This window comes from Vitis vinifera, chromosome 15, assembly GCF_030704535.1.
Source record: "Vitis vinifera cultivar Pinot Noir 40024 chromosome 15, ASM3070453v1".
NCBI lineage: Eukaryota > Viridiplantae > Streptophyta > Magnoliopsida > Vitales > Vitaceae > Vitis > Vitis vinifera.
In genome coordinates this window covers 19,166,499-19,181,211 of record NC_081819.1, presented here as the reverse complement: position 1 = coordinate 19,181,211, position 14,713 = coordinate 19,166,499, and the positions used below count along the sequence as shown (strand labels likewise).

Sequence of the window (14,713 nt, the reverse complement as noted above, 5' to 3'; positions counted from 1 at the left end):
AGAAAATGTTTGATAATATTTATATTTAAAGTAATTTTAGTGAAAATATTTTATTTAAAAGTGTTTTTAAAATAATTATCTACCAATTATTTAAATAAAAAAAATACTTTAAGTAGTTTTCCAAAATTTGCAAACAACTATTTTTCTTTAAAAAAACACTTTTTAACTAAAAACGGTTTCTAGAATCATTATCAGGCAGATTTTACAAACATTTCAAATAGAAACATTATAAGACGTAAGAATCAAAATATTTTTACTATTTAAAAATTAAAATTTTTAAAGTAATTTATACTTTTTTTTTCTATAATATGTTTTATTTCTTATGGAAATTTTTTTATTTAGAAAATTAAGAAAAAAAATGTATTTAAATGATCACTAAATAATTATATTTTAATTTCAAAGAATGTAATGTTTAGGATATATTATTTTTATTTTTTTTAAAAAAAAAGGAAAACCCACATGTTGACATAAAACATGTACAAACAAATTTAAAAAAATAAAAAAAAATTCGAAAAATGTTTTTCCCTGATTAATTATTGATAAATATAAGAGAAAACATTATTCGATAACTTATCATTTAAAATTTGGCAGTTTTCTTCCATTTTAGAAAATTATAAATCGTGCTTTTAATCAATTTAGATTGATTGATTAATTGTCACGCAAAATCATAGTAATCATTTGCTTTGGTGAAAAAACACTGTGGGTGAGCGAGTATTTTAACTTTTTAATACACTCGCGAATGGGATTAAATCAAACTAAAAGGCATTAGTGAACAGCGTCATTTGTTCGGGTGTGGAGATGTGATGCAAAAGAAAGGAGCCAAATGATTGACGTACGCGTACCCACGTACTCGCTCCTTCAGAAAGACACTTGTCCTAAACTCTCTACGCGGCTAAATTCCCGCCTATATATTTCTAAATTATAATCTTAAAATTTGTTAAAAATATATTCTCTATAATTTTAATTTTAATTAGTGAATTTACATTATCAATTAAATAAATTCTCTAAAATGTGAGGCCAATCACAACACGCCACGTGTAGAATTTGTACCCAATTTCTTTTATTTTTTTTAAAATAATATTTTATTATTTAAACATAATTAATATTAGATTAATAAGGCATGTGAAAATATTTTGTAAAATTTTGAAAGTTTGAAATAATGATTTTATAGAAAAAGGTTAATTTAAAAATACATTTGTTATTGGTTTTTGTCCTTTTTTTTAAATGAAACATTATGGGGAAAAAAACAAAAGCGTTATATTTCAATTTTTTGTTGTTTGCTCATTTGATATTATTTGTTGTGAATCATGTGATCACCTCATTTATAGCCTTGCATTCAATTCAACATATTCCACTTGCATCCCTCCAAGAATTCAAAATTGACTAAGTCGGATTCTCCATGGGACATAATTATCGGAGTGTTAATATTTTTATAATAATTAATATTAGATAAACTTAAGATATTATTAGCAATAAGATTCAAATCCAAGATCATGTGTTATTGATTGAAATCATACTTCTCAGTGTTTCGTCGTACTAAATTTTCATTATATTAAAAATTGATTTTTAGACTTAATAATAGATTCTATTTATGTTAAAAAGATTTAATAGGATACTTTGCTTTAAGTGAATTTAACCCGAAGATTTAGATTGTCTATTTAATATAACCCTTTTTTATAAATAAAAAATTAATAAATTTATTTAATATTAAGATTATCCCTATAAAAATAGAATTTATGTTCAACTTTATGATTTCATTTGTTCATATGAAAAATGTTGTCATTTTGTTTTCTTTTTATTAATTTGATTTGGTTTGAGGGTTTCTTGAATAATTTTTTTTTTAAAAAAAAAAACTTATTAATTATCTTAAATTATTTTTTAAATATATTAATAGGAAAAAAAAAAAGATGAAGAAGAAGAAGAAGAGGGTTTTGGCTCAGGTGTTCAATTCAAACTGTAACGGAACCGAAGAAGCCATGAATTAGTTTCATGCTCTTTAAACTCCAATAACTACATGATCTCATCAAACTTTTATGCAAGAAAGCAGCAAAAAGGAAAGAGGGTATGTACAGATTAAATTTAGGAATTTACACTTTTTCTCGTAAAGTATGTCATCAACTTGAGCATACAGAATTGAATCATCATATACGTAGATTTGTGAATTCGTGCGGAACTGTTCATTCTAGTTCTGATTCGAATTGGGTACTGAGTAATTTGTCGAAATGTGGTCGAGTTGACGATGCCCGTAAACTGTTCGATGTAATGCCTGACAGGGATGAGTGTTCTTGGAACACAATGATTGGTGCTTATGCCAACTCAGGAAGATTAAATGAGGCGAGAAAACTTTTTTATGAGACCCCAATTAGGAGTTGTATCACTTGGTCTTCCCTCATTTCTGGGTATTGTCGATATGGGTGTGATGTAGAAGCACTTGAATTGTTTTGGGAAATGCAGTATGAGGGAGAAAGGCCTAACCAGTTCACTTGGGGCAGTGTTCTTAGAGTTTGTTCAATGTATGTTTTGCTTGAGAAAGGGAAACAGATTCATGCCCACGCTATAAAGACCCAGTTTGATTCGAATGCTTTTGTTGTCACTGGTCTTGTTGACATGTATGCTAAGTGTAAGTGCATTTTGGAGGCTGAGTATCTCTTTGAATTGGCCCCTGATAAGAGGAATCATGTTCTGTGGACTGCCATGGTTACTGGGTACTCTCAGAATGGTGATGGGCATAAAGCAATTGAGTGTTTTAGAGACATGAGAGGAGAGGGGATTGAGTGCAATCAGTTCACCTTTCCAAGCATATTGACAGCTTGTGGGTCGATTTCAGCCTGTGGTTTTGGGGCACAGGTGCATGGCTGCATAGTTCGCAGCGGTTTTGGGGCTAATGTGTTTGTTGGAAGTGCATTGGTGGACATGTATTCAAAATGTGGGGATTTGAGTAATGCAAGAAGGATGTTGGAGACTATGGAGGTAGATGATCCGGTTTCTTGGAATTCCATGATAGTTGGGTGTGTAAGGCAGGGGCTTGGGGAGGAAGCTTTGTCCTTGTTTAGAATAATGCACTTGAGACATATGAAAATAGATGAGTTCACCTACCCATCTGTTCTAAACTGCTTTTCTTTTGTGATGGATATGAGAAATGCAATGTCTGTGCATTCTTTGATTGTCAAAACTGGGTTTGAAGCTTACAAGTTAGTGAACAATGCTCTTGTTGACATGTATGCTAAACGGGGATACTTTGATTATGCATTTGATGTCTTTGAAAAAATGACAGACAAGGATGTGATCTCATGGACCTCCCTGGTAACAGGCTGTGTGCATAACGGGTCTTATGAAGAAGCTCTTAGATTGTTCTGTGAGATGAGAATCATGGGGATTCATCCAGATCAAATTGTCATTGCTGCTGTTTTGAGTGCCTGTGCAGAACTTACAGTTTTGGAATTTGGTAAACAAGTCCATGCCAACTTTCTTAAATCTGGCCTTGGATCATCCTTATCAGTAGACAATTCCCTTGTATCCATGTATGCAAAATGTGGGTGTATTGAAGATGCTAACAAAGTCTTTGATTCAATGGAAATTCAGGATGTGATTACTTGGACAGCTCTAATAGTTGGTTATGCACAGAATGGAAGAGGAAGGGAGTCTCTCAACTTTTACAACGATATGATAGCAAGCGGTGTAAAACCCGACTTCATTACTTTCATTGGATTATTATTTGCTTGCAGCCATGCAGGTCTTGTGGAACATGGTCGCAGCTACTTTCAATCAATGGAGGAGGTTTATGGGATAAAACCTGGTCCTGAACACTATGCCTGCATGATTGACCTTCTAGGCCGCTCAGGAAAACTCATGGAGGCCAAGGAACTGCTGAATCAGATGGCTGTGCAGCCAGATGCAACTGTGTGGAAGGCACTGCTTGCTGCATGTAGAGTACATGGGAACGTAGAACTGGGGGAGAGAGCTGCAAACAACCTCTTTGAATTGGAACCCAAGAATGCAGTGCCCTATGTTCTGCTATCTAACCTCTATTCTGCTGCTGGTAAATGGGAAGAGGCTGCGAAAACCCGAAGATTGATGAAACTAAGGGGAGTAAGCAAGGAACCCGGGTGCAGCTGGATTGAGATGAGCAGCAAAGTGCATAGATTTATGTCTGAAGATAGAAGCCATCCAAGAACTGCTGAGATTTATTCAAAGGTTGATGAGATCATGATATTAATCAAGGAAGCTGGATATGTTCCAGACATGAATTTTGCTCTTCATGACATGGATGAAGAGGGTAAGGAGCTGGGTCTTGCATATCACAGTGAGAAGCTGGCCGTTGCTTTTGGGCTCCTCACCATGCCACCTGGGGCACCAATCCGGATTTTCAAGAATCTCCGCATCTGTGGAGATTGTCATACTGCTATGAAATATGTATCAGGAGTTTTCCACCGGCATGTTATTTTGAGAGATTCAAATTGTTTTCATCATTTCAGAGAAGGAGCATGCTCTTGCAGCGATTATTGGTAGAAGCTTCATCTTCTTCCCCGTCTCTCCCCTACTTTTCCTACAAGGGTCATTGAATTTGAGCCTACTTCTCTGAGCTGATTCTGACGAGGAGTTGCACCTTGTATGAAAACCAAGTTTGGTATCATTGCTTCATCCCTGGGCCCCTTTTTTGTATTTGGTCTCAATTATTTGTATTATCATCTGATGACCTAAATTTTATTGTGCATTTTAACAGTCAAGATTAAAGTTCAACACCTACAGAAGCGATACCCTTATTTTTTCCTGGGAGAAAACTTGAGACATTTATCACAGGTGAAGGTGGACATGGCTGGAACCCAAATGCAAACATGCCTGAATCCCACAATATGCAGGACTGAAAAGTGTTTGCAATGTAAGTTTTAACGTTCGGCTTAGATTGTTTATGTTTGTTGTACAGCGTTGACCATGCTGTGTGATCAGTCATATTCACCAATCCCATTTCCCACGTTCATCCTACGAACGAGTACATTACAAAGGATTTAGGTAGTTTTGTGGACTTTTTAATCACAAATTTTTTCAAAGTTTGTAGTTTTGTGGACTTTCTAACACAAATTTTTTCACTTTGAAAGTCTATATTTGACTTTTGACTTTGGACCTTGCTGTGCAGAACACCAAGAAAGACCGTTGTTGTCTTCCCATTTGAGGCGATCTCCATCCACACGTTCAAAGATACAATGTATCATTGGACCAATATTCTCCAGATTGAACCAAAGGCTGATCTGGACAGAGTTGGGTAGCTGATCGTTCAAATTCTCATCATCATTCACTGATTCTGCCTTTGACGACCCGGAAAATGCTAACATTCCGAGTCCAAATTGGGAATTGTTTCACCATGATGCGGAAGCTAATATGAGATGACGATGAGATAATTTACAATGGGCAAATTGAACATGAAACTATTTGAAAGATCTGGTTCCAATGTTTAATCTTATAACGGCTTGTGTGATGATGTTGCTTTTGGTTGAGAAGGCAAGCAAAATATCCTTCTGCAATTTACATTCTATACAATACCACAACCTCAAACAGCACCTTTTCGGCCATTCACAGGAAAAAGGAAAACAAACGGGGCTGCATGTATTGAAACTCAGAAACCAAAATTGGGACCACATAAGTTCCTTGAAAACTTGAATTTTCTCATTAACACCAACAGCGAACGAGAAACGGTATAGACTTAAGAATATCCTAATTCAGCTGGGTTTTTATGATTTTCCTTAGCCTCCATCATAAGCACATTCAAATGGCCATAAACCCTATGACTACAAAGATGGTAACATATTATGTGGCAGCTCATCTATCAGAACACAGGCATACAACAAAATAGCACATTGTAAACATATACTGTATATTATGTAATGGTAGGGAATCTCAAATCTCAATCCTATGCACCTCATAAGTCCACCTGCAAATCCATCGTAAATGCCCGCCTCAAAAAGATAACCCCGCCAGCCCCCAAACACTCTCTCTTAGGCCGCATATTTCCTGTGACTATTCTGTGAAGGCCAAAGGTAGCATGGCTCGTGGGACAACTAAGCATATCCAAAAACCCATTCGTATTGCCTACAGATGAAACCAGTGCATGCTCATTAACTTATTTCCTTGCATGCTCAGGAATGAGACGTTGACGCAGTTCAGGAGTTGAGTGTACCAGCTCTGTGACAAGTTTGACATGTGATACCAAGGTAAGAATCACCAATTAAGAGAAGAGGATTATAAGGAAATGGTGTATTAGCTTACCTTGAGGTGTGAAATTGAATAAAGGAGGAAGAGGCCGACCATTTGGCAAGCAGGCATTTGTCTCTCTTAAATCATCAAAGAAGTGATGTGCACACGCCTCCAGCTGCAAGATAGGATGCTAGATTAGGATACCATGCTCTCAGAAACACATAATATTTTCTAAAACATTAAATTCCATTCCAAATAGTTTAGAGAAAAGTAATGTTTTGGAAACCAGCTAGTACTAATAATTTTTTTTTTATAATAATTAGGGTTGTGACAATATATAATGCAGGTAAAATACATGCAAGTTACAACACAAATCAAACAAAACCACCTCAACACAAGCATTCGGAAGATTTCAGTTTGGAAAAACTATGAAAATGAACAAATTTATATAAAGCATTCAAATTTCATACGGCGGTGCATCTCAAATTTGGCGAATACTGAAGCAGCCTTGATACAAGATCCACAGCTTCTGGGGGCATTCGCTTATGGAAAAGCTGGAAAACAAAACTTAAATAAGCTTTTGGCTATAGAAATATAATTTATCAAATATCAGTGATGTCGGGCAGCAGATATGATCTACCCTTTAGAATTGTTGACAAACCTTGTGCCATGGGTGAGCTTTGATTTGTGGAAACTTGAACTCATTGTAATTTGGATTCATGCACTTAATTTCTTCTCTGGTGGGTGTACCCAGAATCTAAGACATAACATGCAACAACATCCTGCTTAGCTGACCTATAATATTAAGAAAAGAAAGTGAATAACAGAAAAGCCACTTGATAGCAAACCTTAATGATTTCCACCAGCTGATCAACACCACTTTCCCCAGGAAACAGTGGCTGCACATAACACAACATAGCATATCGGTCAGAAATGTAACATGTTCATGAAAGATAAAAGGAAGATATGAGGCACATCATAGACCAAAAGAAAATGAACAAATTCAATAAAAGAATGTTTAAGAAAAGGATGCTGAACGGTCATTAAAATAGTAACATCAGAGAATCCCAACACAAATACTACTTCACATGAAAAACAGAAGATAGATAATAAATAAACAAGAAGGTAAAACTTAGGAGACACTAAGATATGAGTGACATGGTTAACATCCATAAAAGGCAATGGTAAAACCTAGCAAAGCAAAACCATTCTAAACAATTAGATGCCAAGAGGAGAAAAAACAAAATAGGTATACATCTACTCCGCATGCTTAAAAGAACCAAAAGACAGGATATCATAAAATCAACAACTAATTTCTCAAGATGCAACTGAAGCGAATGAAGGAATATTATCTTTCCCAGATTCAGTATATTCCATGTTCATTCTTGCACAAATTAGTGGGCACTGGTGAGTTAAGTGTAAATCTCCAACAAGATCTTTATGAAACGTGAAACTTTTAAAGGTTAGTTCAGCATATTTCATCAGTATAAGATATTCACATGCATAAACCCACCTGGCCAAGAAGAAGCTCAGCCACAACGCAACCTGCAGACCACATATCAATGGCAGTTGTATATTCTGTAGCCCCAAAGATCAGTTCTGGAGCCCTATAATACCTTGAGCAAATATATGATATGTTTGGTTCACCTGGCACCTACCATCAGGCAAATGAAGTTCAAAACCTGCTATAGCAAATTAGTGTTGAAAAATTCCAAGGAAGATAATAAACATACCAACTTCTTTGCACTCCCAAAATCACATATCTTTAGCTGATGAGTCTGGGGATTGACCTGCGGCATGCATCAAAACCACAAAACCTAAATACTTTGACAAGATATAGATAACAAATTTACCATTTTAACATGAATGTAATACAAAGAACAAGATTATCACCACATACTACTAATGAGACAATAATTGCAGCATAAATCATAACTTCCACCTTCACTTTCTTCATACTCAAGAAAAGCTTACCAATAAATTCTGAGGCTTGATATCACGATGACAGACCCCAATAACACTGTGCATGTAGTTAAGTGCACGGCAGATCTGCAAAAGGAAAATAATACTAAATGAAATTACAATATAAATGAAATAAAGGTAGGCACAAGAAGGAAATGTAATTACAGTATAAATCCAGCAATGCAACAGTTGCCTTGCAACCAAATTAAGATACTTAATACACAACTTCAAAGTTCACCTGGTATGCATACAGTTGCACATATATAATGGGCATGTGCTGGTTCATCCTGCTGTGATGCCTTGAAACTCGGTAGACAGTTTCAGATACATACTCAAGGACAAGATTAAGGTACACCACATCTTTTTCAGAAGTTGAGAAGAAACAGTGCTTTAGTTGAACAACATTAGGATGGTCAAGTACGCGCATAATTTGGAGTTCTCTATTCTTGTATCTCTTATCCTGCAGCACCTTCTTAATTGCCACTGCTTCACCTGTTTCTAGGCATTTAGCCTGCATTGTCAAAATAAAACATAAAAAAATGAGAACAATATTATCTGGAAAATTACCCAAAGGCCAATTGCTCACAAGGTATATCAAGATCAATTCCAAGTACCTGAAAAACGACCCCAAAGGAACCAGTGCCAACCACCCGCTCAGCCATGTAGGAGACTGTCTGCAACCAAAATAACAACAAATTGTTAACAACTTTGATTGTGGGCAAACATCCTTATTCTCATGAAATACAACTATCAGTCATGATAAACATACTGGAAAAACGTTCAAAAGCAAAAATAGCACATGCAAAAAATGCTAAGGATCGCTAACAAATCCAAGTATAAAAACTTTCACCAAATAGCATATTTTTTGGGAAGAAATCATTCTACCTAAATAAGCAAATCTTTCAAGTAATACCATATTATATACCAACATATATTAAAAAAGAAAAAAAAAAGCCCTCAAATGAGATAAATAATGAATCAAAGAAAAGTTTCCTAACTCCTGCTCCAATCAATCACTAAAAATCATAAATGTAGTGTAAAAGTAAAAACATGCACCACAACAAATATATGATTATATAAGATATAGAAAGACAAGTACAAAGAAGAAAAAGAATGCAACGACATTTCCAGAATGGCAATCAGATCACCTGTTTTGGTTGTCCATTGCGACCACCTATTGTAGTTGCAATTATCTGACCTGTTTCTGTTCCACTACCACTCACAACAGTAGGCTCTGCATCCTGCGTTGTGCAAAAATTACCAAACCGTCAATAGGAAACTATTGATCTCAATATACATAGGAGAAAGATATAGATTACAAAGAAATCAGGAATAACAAATAATAAATAACCAACAAGCTCATTACCTTATCATCATGAGGGTCAACTTTTTCATCTCTGATTTTCATGTCATGCATTTCTTTGGGAAGTTGATCATAACCAGACTGTTCGGTTCTTGCAATAGAGGATACATTGGATGTGCTTGCAGCAGTTTCCTGTGATGTAGAAGCCATATGCTGCTCTAGACTTGTGCTTTTCTCTACTGAATGCGTTTCATCAGCAACTTTCTGTTCTGCTTCTTGATCGACCTTTGCCCTCTTTGTGCTGGAATCCCCACCCTAAAAGAAAATAAATTGAAAATTTCTATCACAATTAGGGAGGAAAGGATAAAGTTGCATTAAAAGAATATCAAAAGATAGACCAATTAAAGGCCAAATAGACTCTCCCAGCTTACATGCCTGGCTCTATAACTCGGAGCCTTTTTTTCAATTAACAAAAACTGAAAGAGTACAAAAAGTGGTAATCTTCAAAGACAAATCTCAAGTGATAGATAACTCATCAAGACCATAAAAATAGACCACTAAAATCCAATGCTGTAAGGCTCCATTTGGATCATGGAAAGTTTGAAGGCAGGGATTTAGGAGAAAAATGATGAAAAGGGAGTAAAAAATACAAAAGAAAATGAAAAACAGGCTTATGGTGAATAATTTTTTTTCTCCTTCTATAAGGAATAGAAGGAAGAATTTACAAACATAAATATTTTTGAATTCTCATTAAATTTTATTTTGCTCTATGATTTTCATGACAGACCAAATAAGAAAATTTGAGATTCCTTCCTATTTTTTAAACTTTTCCTTCTAATTGCCAACATCCAAACGGAGTGAAAATGTTTTGAAGAGCAATTAAAAGATACTCTCCTATCTCATCAGCAACAAATCTTAACTTTATTGCTAACTGAGGACAATGAATTCCAAAGCCAATGCGCTCGTAAACCTTATTTATTGTGTGCATACCACCTTTGGAAATAATACAGATAAAAAAATCCAATAACCTGCAACAACATTTTCCCAATACCGTAGGCTAAATATTCAAACTAGCCCTCTAGAGCACAACTCAAATGGGAAAACTCAAGGCACATAAATTTGCTTCCATTTTACCATATTTTTTTAATTATCTAACAATGACCCAAAATTAGGAATCCTTAGGGTCTTCCTCTTATAATTTTAAGTTATCTAACAACATTCTGCAGCAATCCATTTGAGTCAGTTGATGTGGAGAAACTTGAATAAAATCCATCAAATTTGTCCTATCATAGTTTCTCAATTGCAAATTAACATGTCGGGCAAAGATTCGCAGCCGCTCTAATCCCTACAAAAGGGTCTCAAATTTATAAACTGAGCTGGAGTTATTCATCTAATTCATCATAATCACATTGACAAAACAAAATTTCATGCTCCCATACATCATTCAAGCCCCATAAATGGTCATCAACACCGACTTAAACTAACCTCCTTCAGGCGCTTAGAACTCTAAGAGGATGTTTTCCACATTGATCAGCTAACTTTAAAGATATCTTAATCCATCAAAATCTTTTGAAAATCAACCAAACATGCAACACCAGTTGGGAATCAAGAACAAGCACCTTCAGAAAATAGAAGGCTACGAAAATGAGCCCAAAAAAGGGAAAAGAAATCTCCAACATTTACTTTCTGAAATCCTAAAATTAATAATAAGAATTTATGCAAGATTCAAGAAAAACCATTTAAATTTTTTGAAAAATAAAACAAATTCTAAGATTAATTAGAAATTAGCTGAAAACCTATGAAATTAAATAATTACTCAACAAGCTTCAATATAACCAAATCGTGGATGATAATAAATGCTCAGTTTGGTAGCTGAGAGAACATGGAAAGCAAAAGTAATGAACTCCAAAACCTTGGATTGATCATCATAAGCTACCCAGAATTATTTCTAAAAAATACCCATCAACTCCATTCTGCAAAAAGCCAGAAACTTCATTTTTTTTGGCTTTTTCTCACCAACCAAACAGGCCATAAAAAGGGAAAAAAAAAAAGAACAGAAAACTTACGGGATCAGAAACGGAGGATCGACCAGAAGCAATGCTCTTGAGACGACGCATCACATTCATCGTTTCCAAGTTCCAACAACGAAAACCCTAATCCCTTTCTCCTTCTTCTCCCTCTGCTTTTCTCTCTCCACGTCTAAGGAAAAAAGAGAGAGAGAAAAAGAGAGAAATTTTTCTCTCTCCTCCGCGCTTAACAGAGTAAACCAAAAAAATCCCAGAAACAAACACCAAGGAGAGAAAAGGAATTTGTAATAAAAAACACAACCTCCCTCACCCCCCGTCTCTCTCTCTCTCTCTATTTTCCTTCGCTTTCTCTCTCTATTTTCTCGCTCTAGAAAAAGGCTATAATTGTGTGCTCGTTTCAAATCTCCTTCGGTCAAAGTCTATATAAAAGCCAATCATTCCAACCCCATTCGTACTTCAGTCAAACTCCCATTCTCCGCCGTTGATTCTTCATCATTTCCAATTCGACAGCTCAAGTTCATCCTTCATCGGCACTTTAGGTAAGATTTTTTATCTGCTATTACGATAATACCCCTCCCTCTGGTCACATATGCACGCCAATTGAGAGTATAAACGAATATTCTGATTTTTTTTTTTCAATTTCCTCTTGGAATTGTTTATTTAAAAATAAATGCCATTCATATACTTATACTAAAATATTTTCACATTTGAAAATAAATATCTTATTTTTATAATATTTTCCATTATTTAAAAAATTAAAATAATAATTTTCTCCCATGTGCTACACTATTTTGTTTTATATTATTTAAAATATAAAAATCAATTTTCTTCTATATGATTAAACAAAATAAACTATAATTTATACTCTTTACTTTTCACTTTTTTTTCATATTAAAATTTCAATAATATAAAAAATATTTTATATTTTTTGTTTTTAAAAAAAATTGAAAAAATATTTTTTGAAAACAGTTTTTGAAAGTTATTCTATCATATTTGTAAAGTTTATTTAGAAATATAAAATATTTTTAACTTATTTTTAATATTTTTAAATATGTTTTAAAAAAATTTATATCTAATGATTTATTTTTAAAAAATAAGTGAAAACGATATAAAATAATTCAAAAATATTGTCTAAAAATACTATATTTTATATTCTTAATAAAAATAAAAATTAATTATCAAACAATGCTTTTTGTGTTTTTGGTTTTTAAAAACAGTTATGAGCAAACCTAATATAATTTCAAATAACATTTTTGGTTTTTACTTATTTTTTCTATAACTGTTTTAAAAATAATTATATAAACATACAAAACAATAAAAAATAAAATATACATATATAATTATTTTTAAAATATATTTAAAAATAATAAAAATAAATTAAAAATACTTTGCGTTTGTATAAAATATGAAATAATTATTTTCAAAACTATTTTATAAAACAGTCACCGAACCATGGATAAAATTCCAATAGCAAAATATATTTACTCTTATAATAAATTAACTTTTTTTTTTTAAAAGGAAAAAATACAAAGTAGCTAAAATTTTGTTTGGTAGAGTTTGACCACAATTTTGGATTCAATAATTAATGAATATAAACCATATAAGAGTTGGTGATGACTAATAAACAATTTGTCAAAGCTTGATTCCACAGTGCTCCTTCAAATCAGGGATTGCTTACTATTAGAATATTTCTCAATTAATTCTTTGTTTTCCCCATCATTAAGAACAGGGTAAAAGAAAAAGCACAAACTTTACTCCATTTCAACCCACTCATTACTACAGACATGTCTAATTATTTACAAATAAAAAATATATATATAGAGAGAGAGAGAGAGAGAGAGAGAGAGAGGAATCAAAGTTGTGAACAATTTAATAATAATAAATAAATAAATAAAATAAATAAATAAATAGGTGGCTTTTTTGTCACATGCCATTTTATAATTATGCCATGCATGTTTGTAGCATTGCGTAAAGAGAAAAGCAATAGAGTGGAGGAAGCTTTCCAAAATAGGAGCTGGTTTCTTTCATCATTTAGTTTTGTATTCAAACCATAACAAGATTTAATGTTAAATTATAGTAATGAATTTTTGTGTGAGTGTGAGGTGGGAACCGTCTAATGTAAGTTTCTATACATTAAAAAAAAACAAAAAAAGATGTCTCCTAATTGTGACTTTCTCCCTTCTCATGGTGGAATTTGAATGCCTCAAAGAGGTAGTTAAATTAAGGGGGTTTTTTTTTAATAATTTTTATTTTTTGGAATATAAAATAGGGTTATTTGATTGAAAGGGACATAATTATCCTCGTTTTGTAAATCTAAAGGTTTACTTGGTAACTATTTTCAAAAAGCGGTTTTTTAAATTTATTAGCTGATATTTTGTAAAACAAAATTCTGTTAGGAAACCTAAAATATTTTTATCTTGTTTTTTATATTTTTAAAATAATTTTTATATCTTGTGTTTCATTTTTAATCATTTTATAGTATAAAAAACTGTTATCGAGAACAGTTGTCGAACACATCCTAACCCTTCAATTTTTAAAAATTGGACATAAATGTCATAGGTTTTTTCTTAAAAGACAATATTTTATTTTAAAACACATATATAAATAATCAATATATCAAGGGACATTTATATCAAAGATAGGTTACCTTTTAAGGCAAACAATTGTAGAGGTTAGATTTACATATACGAGATTTATCTCATCCATACTAATCAATTATTTCTATAAATAAGGTTTTTAATTTTAAAAACACGACTAATTTTTGTACTAAAAGTATTTTTTTGACAATTTATTTTGAAAACCTAACTTTTAAAATATATCCGGAATGTTTTCATGGATTTTTTTTTAAAGTATTTATATTAAATAGTTAAAAAATATATAAGATGTTCCGAAACCTTTGTATCATATAATATCTTCATAAAAAATAAACGAAAAGGAACTACCCTGCATATTTGATTTATGGAATAGAATGTCATTTTTAAAATAATTAAGTCTTAAAATAATTTTTTTTTTAGAATTGAACCAAAAGTTTATTTGGCCATTGCTTTTGAAAAAATAGTTCTTTATTTTCTTAAAAAATTAATTAAAAAAAAAAGAGTAAGAAAACATGTTTGATTACCATAAAAGACAGGTAACTCTTCCTGAAAATAATAGTAAAAAATAGTTTTTGAAAAACTATTTTCTAATTTTTATAAAACAAAAGTTTGTTTGAAAATGTAAATTGTTTTAACTT

The 14,713-nt window shown here is 32.7% G+C and overlaps 2 protein-coding genes across 4 annotated transcripts; one reads left to right on the top strand and one right to left on the bottom strand.

The window, feature by feature from the left end:
- Positions 1-1,801: 1,801 nt before the first annotated feature.
- On the top strand, positions 1,802-5,476 carry LOC100247159 (putative pentatricopeptide repeat-containing protein At3g15130). 3 transcript variants are annotated; one of them, XM_010663258.3, is made up of 3 exons: positions 1,802-4,609; positions 4,724-4,879; positions 5,135-5,476. In XM_010663258.3, the coding sequence occupies exon 1, from the start codon at positions 2,065-2,067 to the stop codon at positions 4,507-4,509; it is 2,445 nt and encodes an 814-aa protein (XP_010661560.1). In that variant the 5' UTR covers positions 1,802-2,064; the 3' UTR covers positions 4,510-4,609; positions 4,724-4,879; positions 5,135-5,476. The 3 variants fall into 3 exon arrangements, with proteins under 3 accessions (XP_010661560.1, XP_010661559.1, XP_010661558.1); XM_010663257.3 differs by having other exon boundaries at positions 1,802-4,622; XM_010663256.3 differs by having other exon boundaries at positions 1,802-4,627.
- Positions 5,477-5,639: 163 nt separating this feature from the next.
- On the bottom strand, positions 5,640-11,995 carry LOC100266096 (shaggy-related protein kinase theta). The gene is made up of 13 exons (XM_002272076.5): positions 11,521-11,995; positions 9,518-9,769; positions 9,300-9,392; positions 8,766-8,825; positions 8,390-8,662; positions 8,164-8,238; positions 7,923-7,979; positions 7,703-7,843; positions 7,038-7,088; positions 6,851-6,946; positions 6,660-6,743; positions 6,262-6,364; positions 5,640-6,177 (listed from the first exon to the last, which is right to left on the bottom strand). Exons 1-13 carry the CDS (start codon positions 11,578-11,580, stop codon positions 6,116-6,118), a joined length of 1,407 nt encoding a protein of 468 aa, XP_002272112.1. The 5' UTR covers positions 11,581-11,995; the 3' UTR covers positions 5,640-6,115.
- Positions 11,996-14,713: the final 2,718 nt, after the last annotated feature.